We start from the raw sequence: 13,483 nt of genomic DNA, 5'->3' as shown, positions 1-13,483 counted from the left end.
TGTTCCAAAAAGCTTAGTGCTTCCATGGGCAAGGTGAACAATATCGGGATATATACATATGTATTAAGCTGTCAAAACTTTTAAAGATTATTTCAGAGGATACTTTTTTTTTCTGTTTAGCTGTGAAGATAGGCTACTGCTTTAAATCTCCAGCCTCTGGCTCTGCTCTAGCTGTCCTACCTGCCAGTTGAGTTTGGGTCTTGGGCAAAAATTTGAGCTGGGTTTAAACTGTCCCAGTGTTACATTCTCAGATATAAAGCCTGGCCTAAGCTTCTTGAAGACTGAACTGCTTCCAGTTTCACTTATCTGCCCACCAACACTCTGCCCAAAAGTTGATAGTCTTGGAGATATAATTCTCTGACAAATGGTTGCAATTGCATGTGGTTGAATCTCAGTTTAAGGCCTTCTCTAAACATGTTACATGAGCTGTTTTATAGCAGTCCACAGAGTGTGTGAAACCTTGTGCTTGGAAAAGTTATTCGTATGACCATGCATTCCAGTAATTTCTCTCTACACGCCTACTTAATTTTTCTCAGTCTTGGTGGGGAGTATCTTCATCTGCTTCGAAAGGTAAATTAATCTAAACTAAGAACCTAACATTATTTTTGAATTGGAAATTAAAAATAAATATAACCAAAACAGAGTCCTGTCATGTACACTCTTTATTCATACTTACCAAGGACTATAATTTTGCAAAAATCAGGAAGTAATTTAAATGGAGGCGATGGATTGTTTTAAACACTCAGCATAATTTTAAGTACCGACCCAAATATGAGGCCCTTAATGAGAGGCACTTAGATCCCAACACCTTGCATGGACACATCTCCATCAGCAGTTGTGGTGTGTGGCAGGGAGGCTGGGCACAGGCCTAACATCCAGCTCTGGAGTTGGCTGTGGCTTTTGGATGGTTACAGAGGTGGAAACTAATTCACAGTTTGCAATGGAACAGGCTGCCCAGGTGCAGTCACCATCCCTGGAGGTGTTCACAAACCATGTAGATGTAGCACTGAGGTACGTGGTTAGTGGGCACAGTGGGGATGGGCTGATGGTTGGACAAGGTGATCTTAGAGGTCTTTTCAAGTGTTAATGATTCTGTGCTTTAATGGAGTTTGTGTCTGAAGCTAGATGGGTGAACCTGGGCCTTGCTAGTTGTTTATGGGTAAATGCTGATAGTCTGGGTTATGTGGGTAAGATCTAAAGGATAACTTTGGTAACTGTGGGCATTAGTGATTTTTAGACAATTTTCTTTCTGTTTTTCTCTGTTCCTACACCTCATGATAATTTGTTTACTTTTTATAATACCTGCAGGTATGTACTACGACTGTAACAGTGTATTTGCCGTATTTCTTTCCCTGCACTCCTGTCATGAATGCTGGAAACTATCAGCTGAGAAACAGCTCAGAAATGTAAGTGGGGAGAGTCAACAGGAACTCTTACAACAAATTGCAATTAATATATAAATGAATATGTAATTGAATTTTCAATTAATGTGTAAATAGTCACAATTTCTCTCGGTTTTTACAAAGATTTGGGATGGAGAAATTCAGAGGTGCATCAAAACTGATTGTTTATAAGGAATTCATCCAGAGATAAGAATCATGCTTAATCTATTAATCACTGAAATTTAATCTCACAGACTTTTCTAGCAAGAAACGTTTTCTGTCATGTCAAATTAAAGAAATAAGAGAAATTTAAAACCAATAAAAAGATAAAACATGGAAAAGGCCTGAAATGTGACTATATGCATCACCCGAGCAAATTTCCAATTTAGAATATGACTTTTGCTTTAAAAGATGTGTGAGTCTTACCTCAAAGTACACATGCCTATAGTGTGCTTTAACTGGAAAGCTGGAACTGAGAAAAACAGTGATTATTCTCATCTTCAGCCATCTGCTGTTGCCTGTGGGACATGATTTGATCCTTGATCAGTCATCTGTATAAGAGCATGGAAGGTGACAAATGCATCAGAGATGCATGCCAGTACAGCACAAACTATAAGAAGGGTATTTAAAATTACAAACTGTATTTTAATAAATGGAGAATAAGTGAATAGTTGAAGAGATCCTTAAGCTTGATAAAGGATTTGCAGGGTAGGTATCTTTCTTAAGAAATACGTATCAAATGATAGTTTGTTTTCACAGTTATTGCAAATGGTCACTGGCAGCACGGAACTTTACATGTCCTCCTTGCAAGCAGGCAGTATGCTACATATTGCATAATATCAATGGTGAGTGTTAAATAACTCACCACTGGTGACTGGTCTCTGAACAGCTTATTTAAGTACACAAAAAGCAGCCATACCTCTCCATCTCTGCTACAATTCTTGATTATCTCTTGACTTGCAATACCTTGTTTAGCGTTGTCAGCTGTAGTATATATTTACAAGTTATTTATAAAGAAATCTTTGTCACCTACTTGTACGTAACTTAGTGACTATGGTTTTTTTTGGATTGCTGCAGGAAAAGACTTTTCCTCACCCTGACATCCTTTTTTATTTTAAGAACTAAATACTTCCAAAATGTTATTTTTAAAAACAAAACTATTTTTGCTCTAACAGAAAAGCTTTTGAAACCACAAACATTTCATGGCTCTCTTTTTTTTTTTTTTTTTTTTTTTTTTAGTCAGATTAATCCAACCTAGAAGCTAAACTGTCTCAGTGTCAGTTTTTCATTTGGTGTGGCTGTGAGTTTTAAAGAGTAGAAAATGAATAGATCTGAAGGGTACAAAGCACCAAATTGTAGTCGACTTTGCAAAGTCATGCATATGCTGAAGGTAGTGGTAACACTTGCAGTGAGTCTGTAATAAGGTACAAGACCAAGCATGGAAAAGAATCCTGTTTGTTTTCTCCAAGTCTTAGAAATTTAAAATGAGAATTATCATTGCAATCCTGAGATTTTAGTCAGGATCAATTAGATTTGTCTTAAATTAAAATGGGATATTTAATCATTTACCTTTGAATATCCAACAGGTAAGTAATAGGCACGCTGGCCATCTTAAAAGATCCAATAAGAACCACGTAGCAATAATTTAAAAAAAAGTAAGAGGCTTGTTTTCGTCTTTTGTACTGATCTGTCTCTTCAAGTGAAGTACATGATAGTTTGGTTTTTTTTGATTGCTTGTTGGTTTTAAACCATAACAGTGCAACAGCTGAAAGTCCAGATGGGACTGAAGTGTCTGTGCCAGTATTGACCGTGTTTCCTTCTATCATAGCTTATCCTCATGAATTTGTGTTGGAACTGTGCTTTCAAAAGAGTTTCATAGCACTTCCTGCAGCCCTTGATATTGCTAGGTGAAAACAGGTGGAACAGGAGGTCGTAAGGAGGCAGGAGGAGGTAAAGGAGCAATGGGCTTCTTCCAGTAGCAGGTCTTGGCAGAGCCCACACAGTGTGCCAATGCTGTCTTCCCATCTGCACCAGGGATAAACCTGTCTCTGCTAAATATACTGATTTCAAACAGAGTCAGTGGGACAGAAGCCTGTGCATAAACAAGTTCTGCATCTCTGTTCTCTGTGCTTTATTTTTCCTGCTCAACCATGTGCTTTAATTGTAGAAAGCATTCTTCTGTCATTTCTCTCTCTGCCATTTTGGCATTGCTGCAAGCATCAAATTAGCTCTGAGATTGCTTGTTTTCATTTGCACTCTTTTACCGGTAGAAAAGGCATAATTTGCATAGAACTTGAGGTTTGCTATAAGTGGGTTACACAATCATCTGATTTCTCAAGCAGGATGGAGTAAATAAGTTTTTTGTTTTTGTTTTTTTTTATTGACCATCACAAATTTGGAATGTATTCTTTGAAGGTTGGATTAACATAAAAAGCAAACAAAGGACTGGAGAAGTATCTTGTGTTGCTTTGGTTGCCAATCCAGGGTCTGGAAAAAATTTCCTTTTGCTAGATGTTGGCTACATTTTAAGTTTGCCTTCTAGTTCTGAGCAAAGATCAGGTGGGTTAAATACCATGCTTCTCCGGCTCTTTGTTCCAGGAACAGAGTTCATGTTGTTACTGTTTGGGTTGTGGTGATGTCTAAAACATGCTGGATACTTCCCAGACTAGGAGAAGGAAGTCTATATTCGTTTGGGAGGGGACAATTGCTCAAGATGACAGAGATTGAGAAAGTGTCAAGGAACAGCAAGGCTGTATGAAAGGCTGGTCATGGGCATGTGATAACCAGTGATCTGAGCTGCAAGTTTTCCAGTGTTGAAATAAGTAGTGCCAGGACTTGGAAAGGAAAGGGTTGAGAATGTGCTGGGCAAATATCTTTTAAGTTGTGGGAACCTTGTATTCCTCCTGATCTCTCTGTCTCTGTTGTCCAACTGTAGACGTGATTGTGAGTTTGGGGTGCTGTGCTTGCCCGTGGAAATAACTGTTCATCAGGAGTGCCAGATTTCTGATCTACCAATCCAGTTTGGCAGAGTCACAATGGCATGAGGATATTAAGGCCAGGGTGGGCATTTTAATCAGTCTTTTTTTGTTTGTTTGTTTTCCCAATTTTACTCAGTGCAATGTAATTCCTGGTTTTGTAATTTTATTTTATTTTTACAACAGAAGGTTTGTGCAGAGGAATATGATCAAAAATTAACCAAGTTATTTAGTTCAATGCAATGAATCATGAGCAGATCCAGTAAACAAGATTTATTATTTAATAAACTTAATTGGGGACATTGGCATTCTAATATTTGAATGGGGCATAAAAACAAGAAGGGGAACAGCTGTTTACAAGAGTGGATAGTGATAGGACAAAGGGGAATGGTTTTAAACTCAGTTTAAACTGAGACAGGTTTAGGTTAGATATTAGGAGGAAGTTTTTCACTCAGAGGATGGTATCATACTGCAACAGGTTGCCCAAGGAGGTTGTGGATGCCCCATCCCTGGAGGCACTCAAGGCCAGGCTGGATGTGGCTTGGGCAGCCTGGTCTGGTGGCTGGCAACCCTGCATATAGCAGAGGGGTTGAAACTAGATGATCATTTTGGTCCTTTTCAACCCAGGCCATTCTAGGATTCTATGCTATGATTCTATGATATAGGGTAAAGTAGGCTGTCTGTGTAGAATTTATACCTAAAAGATGCATTCTATGCAGGTACTGAGATAATTTATATTTACTCATTTAATAATTTTTGTTTGTTTTTAACATTTAAGCATATACCAATTCAAGAGGGAGATTTCAGAATACGGATGTTCACTGAACACATCATGGATTGGTCCAGATGGAGTCAGATATTCTAATCAAACCTTCAATCAAGGTAAGGAGACAAGTGAGTAACACCCAGGAACAAAAAAATTATGTAACCAGAAGTAACATCCAAATATATTTACTCATAATATAGGATATTTTTTATTTATTTTTTGATTTTGTTTTTTCAAAATGCAGTGCTCTCATTTAATGTATTGGAACCTAAATCCATGCTTGAGCTAAATGTCCTGGTAAGTTTCTGAATTATTACCTCTGAAAGGGATGAGGAAAGAGTGCTATTGAAGTAGTATATCTCCCTTTCTTTGGCTTCACTGGCTGCTGTTTCTCCTCATTTAAATCAAGATTAACATCACATGGAGCAGACTGGAAAGAACAAATAACGTTCCTTGTTTTCCTGAAAGTGCTTTATATGCACTTCTCATTTGATCACAAATTAGTTGATCCTATGTATTTTGCTGAGTTGTTATCGGGTTTAGGCAAAAGAGAACTGATACAAATGCAGTTTTGTAAAGAATCCTTTTATTGTATTGCATCTCTCGACATCTCTTCCTCTGTGTTGCAGCTGCTGCTCTTCTGGTTGAGAATGGTAAGCGAGGGATCACATATCTTTTTAAACGTGGGACTCATGAGGAATTTGGATACACATCTCTCTGCACTGCTTTGGCATTTTATTTCATCCTCAGCTGCTGGACTGCAGGTTCTGCTGTTGCCAGTGGCGTGGTTATCCCGATGCTGTAAGCTTCATTCATCTTGGTTTGCTCTGTCTATGCAGAAGGCCTGTGTTGAGTAGCAATAACCTGAATTGTAAGCTGAAATCTTGGCAGTGGCAAAGCTATAAATGCTTGGAGGAGGTTGTATAGGTGGAACAGGATGGTTTGCTTGGAAAGAGAGACTAAAATTGTGGAAAAGAATGAAAAAAAGTCATCCGAGAATAGCTGTAAAAGGATGATAGCCAAAACTGTATACTTTCCAAGTACAGATCACTTGAATCCTTTAGGGCCCCAGGGAGAGTCTAGGCTGCTGGCTTCATCTCTGTAACTGTAGAAATATGGGTTCAGATCCAGACTTTTCATCTGTTTCCTATGCACATAATAGCATGAATCTTAATCTTGGATATCAACACCCTAGACTTTGGAGAAAACTGCATATAGGCCTTTTGTTGTTGTTTTTAGAAAGCTATGATAGACTAGAGCATAGTTCTCACAGTCATGCCGAGAGGTTTGATGTACACACCGAAGTGTTCAGAAAGTAAGCAGCCACGGATGGAGAGTGGATATCAGGCATAATGCAATTCTAATACTGAAAAAATTCTAAAATGAAATTTGTGTGTGCAACTGCCTGCCTTTTCCATATCCCTCTCCTTTTCTCCTACACTTCACAGGCTGTTGTCTAATTATTTTTATTACATAATAATAACTGAAACATAGCATATTTGTTTGATAGATACTGACGGTCAAGTCTTTCATCCAGCAACCTAATTTTTTACTCACTCTTTATTTACTGTAACTGCATCCATCAATAAAATCAATCAATTGTATGAATAAATGGGAAAAAATTAGTAATGGCGTACGATGATGTTCTTCAAGTCACATAATATATAACATACATGTGATAAGATATATATATATATAATAGTTCACAACTTCTGGAAGGTGAATGTCTGTACAAATCCAGTTCACAGGCTGATACTAGGATGTGTATCTTAAATTGCAAATGGAATAAAATGCTGTGTCTCACCCCAGCAATTACATGTGCAGCTGTGCTAAGTTTTGTTTTTGTTCTTTAGCGTAGCACATGGTTAGTTTGAGGAGTCCTGCATTCTCTTCACAGCTTCATTCCTGGTTAGCTTCACAGAGCTCTACCTATGACTTCATTTTGCTCATTCAGTATGTGGCTGTAGAATTTTACTTGCCAGGTTTATGGAGCACAGGTAGATTTAGTTGTAAGAAATTGTATAAGGCTGGACCTCTAAAAGTGTGGTCTTTGTCAGAAATAGCTGAGTGTGTACATCTGTAGCCTGTACTTTTGACTGTATTCCTGTAAAGTCCATTCTTGTTTGTCTTTGAGCAATATTAAGCAAGGCATGCTGATAGTTCTTTATCTACAAAATACAGTAGATTTAGCAATTTTGTGCTAGTGATTAGGACTAAGTAATCATTCATAGTAACTAAGGATGACAGAGCTATTTTGGGGAGAGGAGTTATTACAGAACTCATCAATTAAATGTGGGACAAACAGATCTCTAGAAGCACTTCTGGGAGTCAGGATCACTGGCAAAAGATGTGCTTTGTTTTTTTTTTTTCTTCCTGCATGCAGGTACACAGGAGCTTTGTATGGCAGAATAATCGGTTTGATCCTTGTTTCCATTTTTGGTGTTCAAAATAATAAATACGGAGCATGGATTGATCCAGGTCTCTTCGCTGCCATTGGAGCTGCCTCCTTTTTCAGTGGTGTGTCAAGACTAACCATTTCCCTCACTGTTATCATGGTGAGTATGTTAAATTTTCAGGTATTTGTGTGGCTATGGTTGAGTTGAGCTCTTGCTGCTGCAGCTAAATGAACCACAGATGGTGTCCCACACACATTGGACCACAGTGAAATATATATTCTTGGCCTACTTATTTCTAGCTTGTCTGAAGAGCTTTTTTTTTTTTTCTATTTCTTTTTTACTTTTCCTTTTTTCTTTTTCTTTTATTTTCTTGGGACATTGTATTTGTGAAAGCATAGGTTTGGAATTAACACTTAGAGAAGTCTCAGTATCTGATCCTATTTTTTAAACATTTCTTGGTCACATAAATGATATTGGCTTCAGTGGTTTACAGAGAAGGAGAATATGCTATCTCTGTTCCTTCTGGATTACAAAAAAATGGTAGCTCAGTTGCAACACCTGGGGACAGTCTGTTGTAAGGTGCAGACAAAATTCAGCTCAGTCAACACAGGAATGATTTTGAGGTCACAAGGGGGAAGTCTTCATAGTGTGGAAATTTGATCTATGACTTAAGCAAGTCTTGGATGCTGTTGCCCAAACAAATCTCATTAAAATCTTTGAAGATGTCAGAATTCACCTGAAGTGACCAAGTGGGGATTTTTCTCTCCTAGAACACTGCCGTGCAGCATTTGATAAAGGGTCTGTTTATTGGCATGCACTCAGAACTAGGTTCTTTTCAGTGATAAGCTGTGGAAATTGTGTAAGAAGCATTTTTTGATGTTTTCGTTTGAAAGGCGATACATGTGCATAGCAACTTATCTGTTACGAAGGAATAATTTGATTATGAAAACACTCCTACTTCAGTGTCCTTGTGATGTTTTAGCACTCGTTTTCCCATTAAGCACAAATGCATTCTGTTATTTTTACTTATATCATTGCTACTGGACATCTGCTGGAAGATCTGTATGTTTTGTTGGCCAGCTATGGTGTTTGAGCAAGGAAAACTGGTGCCTGAACGATAAGTTTTCTGAGAGCTCCTATTGCTACTGACTGTAATGGTTCTTCCAAAGCAGAGAATTTTTAGCCTGAATTTTCTTGCAGTGGCTCAATAACTTTTAATTGAAGTATTTTGTAAAACATCACTTTAAGGTCTTGCTGGAGATACAAATCATGAGGGGCAAACACAGTTGATTGACATCTTCCTTCGCTTTGTGCCCGTGAGGCTGGGCTTCATTGTAGGGAACTGAGAAGTGAAGGTGTGCCAGAACACTTGCTAGTCTTGGATGACAGAACTGCATTTCATTCAGCAATAACAGGGAAAAAAAAAACCAACTGTATTTTATTTGCTGCAATTTCTCCCTGCCTTCCCAATTACCTGCACTTGTTTTTTTGTCCAAAAGCCTCCCAGAGCATGTATGTACAGCACGTGCAGAAGAATAGCTGGGAACTGCTTAGAGAGCTATACAAAAATCAGTTGAAAAGGCACTAGAAGAATGATTAGGATCGCATTGCAATGTATTCTGAATTCCCCTAGGTGTCATGTTATAACTCTTCTGCGCCTCTTTCTGCACAGGGAGATTGCGTTTCAATTCATGTTCATCCAAGATAAATAGCTGCACTGCTTGAGGAAATATTAATTTTTGAGGAGAAAAAAGGTCTTGGACATGACAATGCAAAAACATAATTAAAAGGTTGTGCCCTCAAACCATAAAATGCACATATTTTTCCTATATTGTCTGATGGGTTCAAAAAGAATTGAGTGTGTTTGCTTTGGCTTTTCACATAGCCTCCCATTTGGAAACAGTTATGAATGTGGGACTTGCAGTGAACAGGTTTGTAAAATGCTTTCCTTTTTTTCCTCACGGCAGACCCCACAGGCTCCTACCCACCTCTTCTTTTTGGGCTGCTTCCTTTTATCCCCCATGCTGACACTTTGCCCTTATCCTTCTCAGCTATTTGTGGCAAATGGTAGACGTGGTGACGTTTTCCTTGGCAGGCAGAGGGACCAGCCTTGTGTTGTGTCTTCCCACAGCCTTCTGTCTCTTACGTTTTTGTGCTGAGTGTCCTGAGCTTGCTGGTCCCAGTGGGCTTTAGGTGTAGGAAGAGGAATAGCCTCTTCCTACACAGTGTGGTTTGTCCCCAGGACTTTCTGTATTTTTATCATTCCTTTTGTATTTTTACCTCTCAATTACACTGCCTTGCAAAGGTTGAAGAAGTAGGATGGTACTAGGCTAGCCTAAGATCAGTGTTCTTGTCCAGTACTGGTGATGCTCCCATGGGCAAGCTAAGCTGTTCAGAAGCCAGCTGCAGAGAAGGGCTTTTTTTTACACTGATTCGGATCCTTCATTCTCTGTATTGTCCTCCTTTCTGTTCACACATAATGCAAAATACCCCTAACTCTCTCCACTTTCCTGTCTGTTCTGTTCAAACACAATTAAAGCAATATATCACTTTATTGGCCTAATTTATTTCTCAAAGAGATCTTTACTGGTGGATATGGGGAATGTGATTAATTGTGAAAAGGTTAAGACTCAAAAGCCTCCTCTGAGTGTGAAACACTGAAATATCAAGCTTTTGACAGATGTAGAATAGAGGAGAAAATAGAATGTTCCTTAAGATATGGATGGGGAAATGCAATGTCATTGTAGAAACCAGAAGAAATTCTCCATGGGGGGATTAAATCGCCTTGGGTCTTTCATTCTCTAGCTGATGGTGGGTGTGGCTGCTGAGTGAGCGGCTTGTGCTAATGAGCAGTCTCTTGCTTCTGAAATAAAATGACCATCTGGTAGTTGGTTGGAGCATTATGAGAAGTTACTTATTGATGTCTGCCTGTTTTTGTTTTTGTTTTTTTTTTTTTAATATGGCAGAAAGAACAAACTGGTTTTAAAGTCAGCTGGTTCATAAAAGACAGTACTGAAGGCTCAGAGATGAGAGTTTGTGCTTTTTGCTCTCTGGTATTTGTATCAGGACAGGTATTCTGGCAGAGCATGTTTTATAGTTAACTATATTGCTGTAAGTGACTGCTGTTCTACAGACTCATTAAGGTTGGAAAAGACCTCTAAGATCCCCCAGTCCAACCATCAGCCATCCCCACCATGCCCACTAACCACGTCCCTCAGTGCCACATCCACACGGTTCATGAACACCTCCAGGGATGGTGACTGCACCACCTCCCCGGGCAGCCTGTGCCACTGCCTCACTGCTCTTTTGGAGAAAAAATTTTTCTTAATATCCAACCGAAGTGTAGTAAGGAAATTGCATACTTCTTATACATTTTTAAGAAATTAAAACGAACATTTATTTTATGATATTCTTATATCCTTCACAGCATTATTACAGATCTTCTTGGATAAACACAATAAAATAACTGTATCAGCAGGTAGTAGTGATTAAATTCTAACCTCATCCTTTTCTCTGCATTTCATCAGTATTTCAAAATCAGACAGAATGTGCTTACCTCAAATTATAGACAGGATGTATTACTGCAAATTCTGTGGCTACCCTTCTCACTTCCTCTGAGCTACTCCTTAAAGCTTAAATCCTTTCACAAGGAACTGAAGCAGAGCATCAGCTGTAGGCATTATGGTAGTAGATATTAAAGGCATGTCTTATTCTACATCGAAGATGCGAGCATATAGCACAGACAGTCATGTGATTTAACTAATTAGTGTGAAGTTATAGGATGAGCAAGATGCTAGAGAAGAAAGCACAAGACTTAAAACACATGGAAAATCTGCCTGGTATCCCATGTTGCCCAGTGGTTAGAAGATGCTGCATTTTGAACCATTTGCAGTAGGAATGATGCAAGAATGTAGGATGGCTTTGAAAACACTAAAATGAGTATAAATTATGGATCTGTTCTTGCTGAGTGGGGTTGTCAGGCTATATCTCACAACTGGTGCCTAACAGGTAGTGCCAATGAAAACAATCCTGACTGCCCATGGCATTGCTTGTTAGTACTGTTGCTAAAAAAGACCATTGGGGGCCAGGAAAATTAAAAAAAAAATTCTCTTAAGTGAGACCTGGGCTAACCGGTGAGATGAATAACGTCTACCTTAGGCAGGCACAAAAGTTGTGATATGTACTACATGCGGATTAAACGTAAGTGCTTATACGAGAAAAAAATCCATTTAATACGCTGTGAACAGCTGCATTGTAGTATTTTCCACCTCTGCGGTGCTGAAGAGTCATGGCTTGGATTGTGAGCTGCTATATTTGAGTCTGGGTTGGTACCTGGTTATACCTTGTAGCATGTTGGTGAACTCCCCCTGCTCACTTCTGCAAGTCATTAATACTGTGCTCTTTGGAGTGATCTTTTGTGGCTATGTAATCAGCTTACATCTGTTAACACACCACTTCTTTCTAGCAACTTCTTTTGAAGAGAAGGCTCCAAGGAGATCTGATAGGTGCCTTGCATTATAAGGGGAACTATAAGAAAGAAGGGGAGGTTCTTTAGCAAGGTCTGTTGTCATAGGTCAAGGGGAAATGGTTACAAACTAAAGGAGGGGGAGGTTTGGATTGAATGTAAGAAAAAGGTGTTTTTTTTTTTTAATGATGAATGTAGTGAGGCACTGGAGCAGGTTGCCCAGAGAGGTGGTGTAATAACCCACCTCTGGAGGTGTTCAAGCTCAGACTGGACAAGGCTTTGAGTTGTAGGTGTCCCTGTTCATTTCAGGGAAGTTAGACCCTTCCAACTCAAATGATTCTATTCTATAAGAGGGAGCATTTTAATAGAAATTTTGTGTTGACTGGTATATTTTGTGATGTTTTTGTTCTGTCAGAACGAGTGACTTTTCCAATTTTCAGTGGCAACTTGCCTACTGTCTGCTTTATTTGCTGCTGTTTTGATCCTGCTAGCAGAGCAAAGACTCCCTGAGAAGGAGGATGCCCAGAGAAGCTGTGGATGCTCCATCCCTGGAAATGTTCAAGATGGTCAATCTGATATAGTGGAAGGTAGCCATAGCAGGGCTAAGAGTAGATGATGTTTAAGTCTCTTTCAATCCAAACCATTCCATGATTTGATAGCTCTGACTGCCCCACAGGCATGCTCCATGCTCCTCCTTGTGCCAAACACCAGCACTCATCTGTGTTCTGCAGCTTCCTCCGTTCAGAGGGGGGCTACTCCTGTCACCTGGAACTCCTGTATTCCCTTCTTCACTTCTGCTCATTCAATTTGTTCTTCATGCGTGATATCTTATGGCCAAATATAGCAAAAGTTTCTTAACTGCCTAATTTTGTAGTGGGAGTAGCTATGAAGATTTAAGTCTGCAATAGGCTGCTTTTCTAGCATCACCCTGGCTAGAATCACTTAAAATAAATCCACTCTATTTTTGGATGAAAATTAGGGTTTCAGAATTGTTTTCATGAATACCTTGGGTTTTTCATCAAAAAGTTAAACAACTGAGGAAAAAAAAAATAAAGCAAAAACTATGTAAAATATCTTGCCATGATCTTTGTTGTTTCATGTTATCATTTTTCTATGAGAGATGAAATATTTCCCATGAAACACTAACGATGCTTTCTTGGCCTGTTCCAGGAAGGAGGGGGCAATCCATGGTGCATCATGGGAGACATAGTTTAATCTGAGATGCCTACTTATGTCCAATTTTAAAATTCTCATGAGACACCGCAATAGTATTCCAAATCAAAGCTTTCTGGGTTTTAACCTAAGAAATAGTGCCCTATGGGGATGATAAACAATTTGTCAAGTCATTGGAACATCCCATAAGAAGTGCATGCTTGTAGGGAAAAACAAAGTAACCCTCTTTTTTTACCGGATAGTGGCTTTGTGAACTCAGCCCAGGAACATCAGAACAAGTCCCTTCTCATTCATTCATCATCCATAAAGAACTGCAACCATAGGAC

At 39.0% G+C, this 13,483-nt stretch overlaps 1 protein-coding gene across 1 annotated transcript in view; it reads left to right on the top strand.

Annotated features, from left to right (window-relative positions):
* LOC122172044 (chloride transport protein 6-like) overlaps window positions 1-13,483 on the top strand; it is a 73,978-nt gene that overhangs the window by 16,400 nt on the left and 44,095 nt on the right. The window contains exons 8-11 of the mRNA XM_042840055.1: window positions 1,309-1,406; window positions 5,136-5,239; window positions 5,753-5,924; window positions 7,507-7,678. Coding sequence (XP_042695989.1) covers window positions 1,309-1,406; window positions 5,136-5,239; window positions 5,753-5,924; window positions 7,507-7,678 — 546 coding nt within the window. The remainder of the gene's footprint in view (window positions 1-1,308; window positions 1,407-5,135; window positions 5,240-5,752; window positions 5,925-7,506; window positions 7,679-13,483) is intronic.

This window comes from Centrocercus urophasianus, unplaced genomic scaffold, assembly GCF_019232065.1.
Source record: "Centrocercus urophasianus isolate 14NV4802_14NV808 unplaced genomic scaffold, USGS_Curo_1.0 seq_11, whole genome shotgun sequence".
NCBI classification, from domain to species: Eukaryota; Metazoa; Chordata; class Aves; order Galliformes; family Phasianidae; genus Centrocercus; species Centrocercus urophasianus.
The sequence above is the reverse complement of the archived record's forward strand: the minus strand, read 5'-3'. Positions and strand labels throughout refer to the sequence as shown.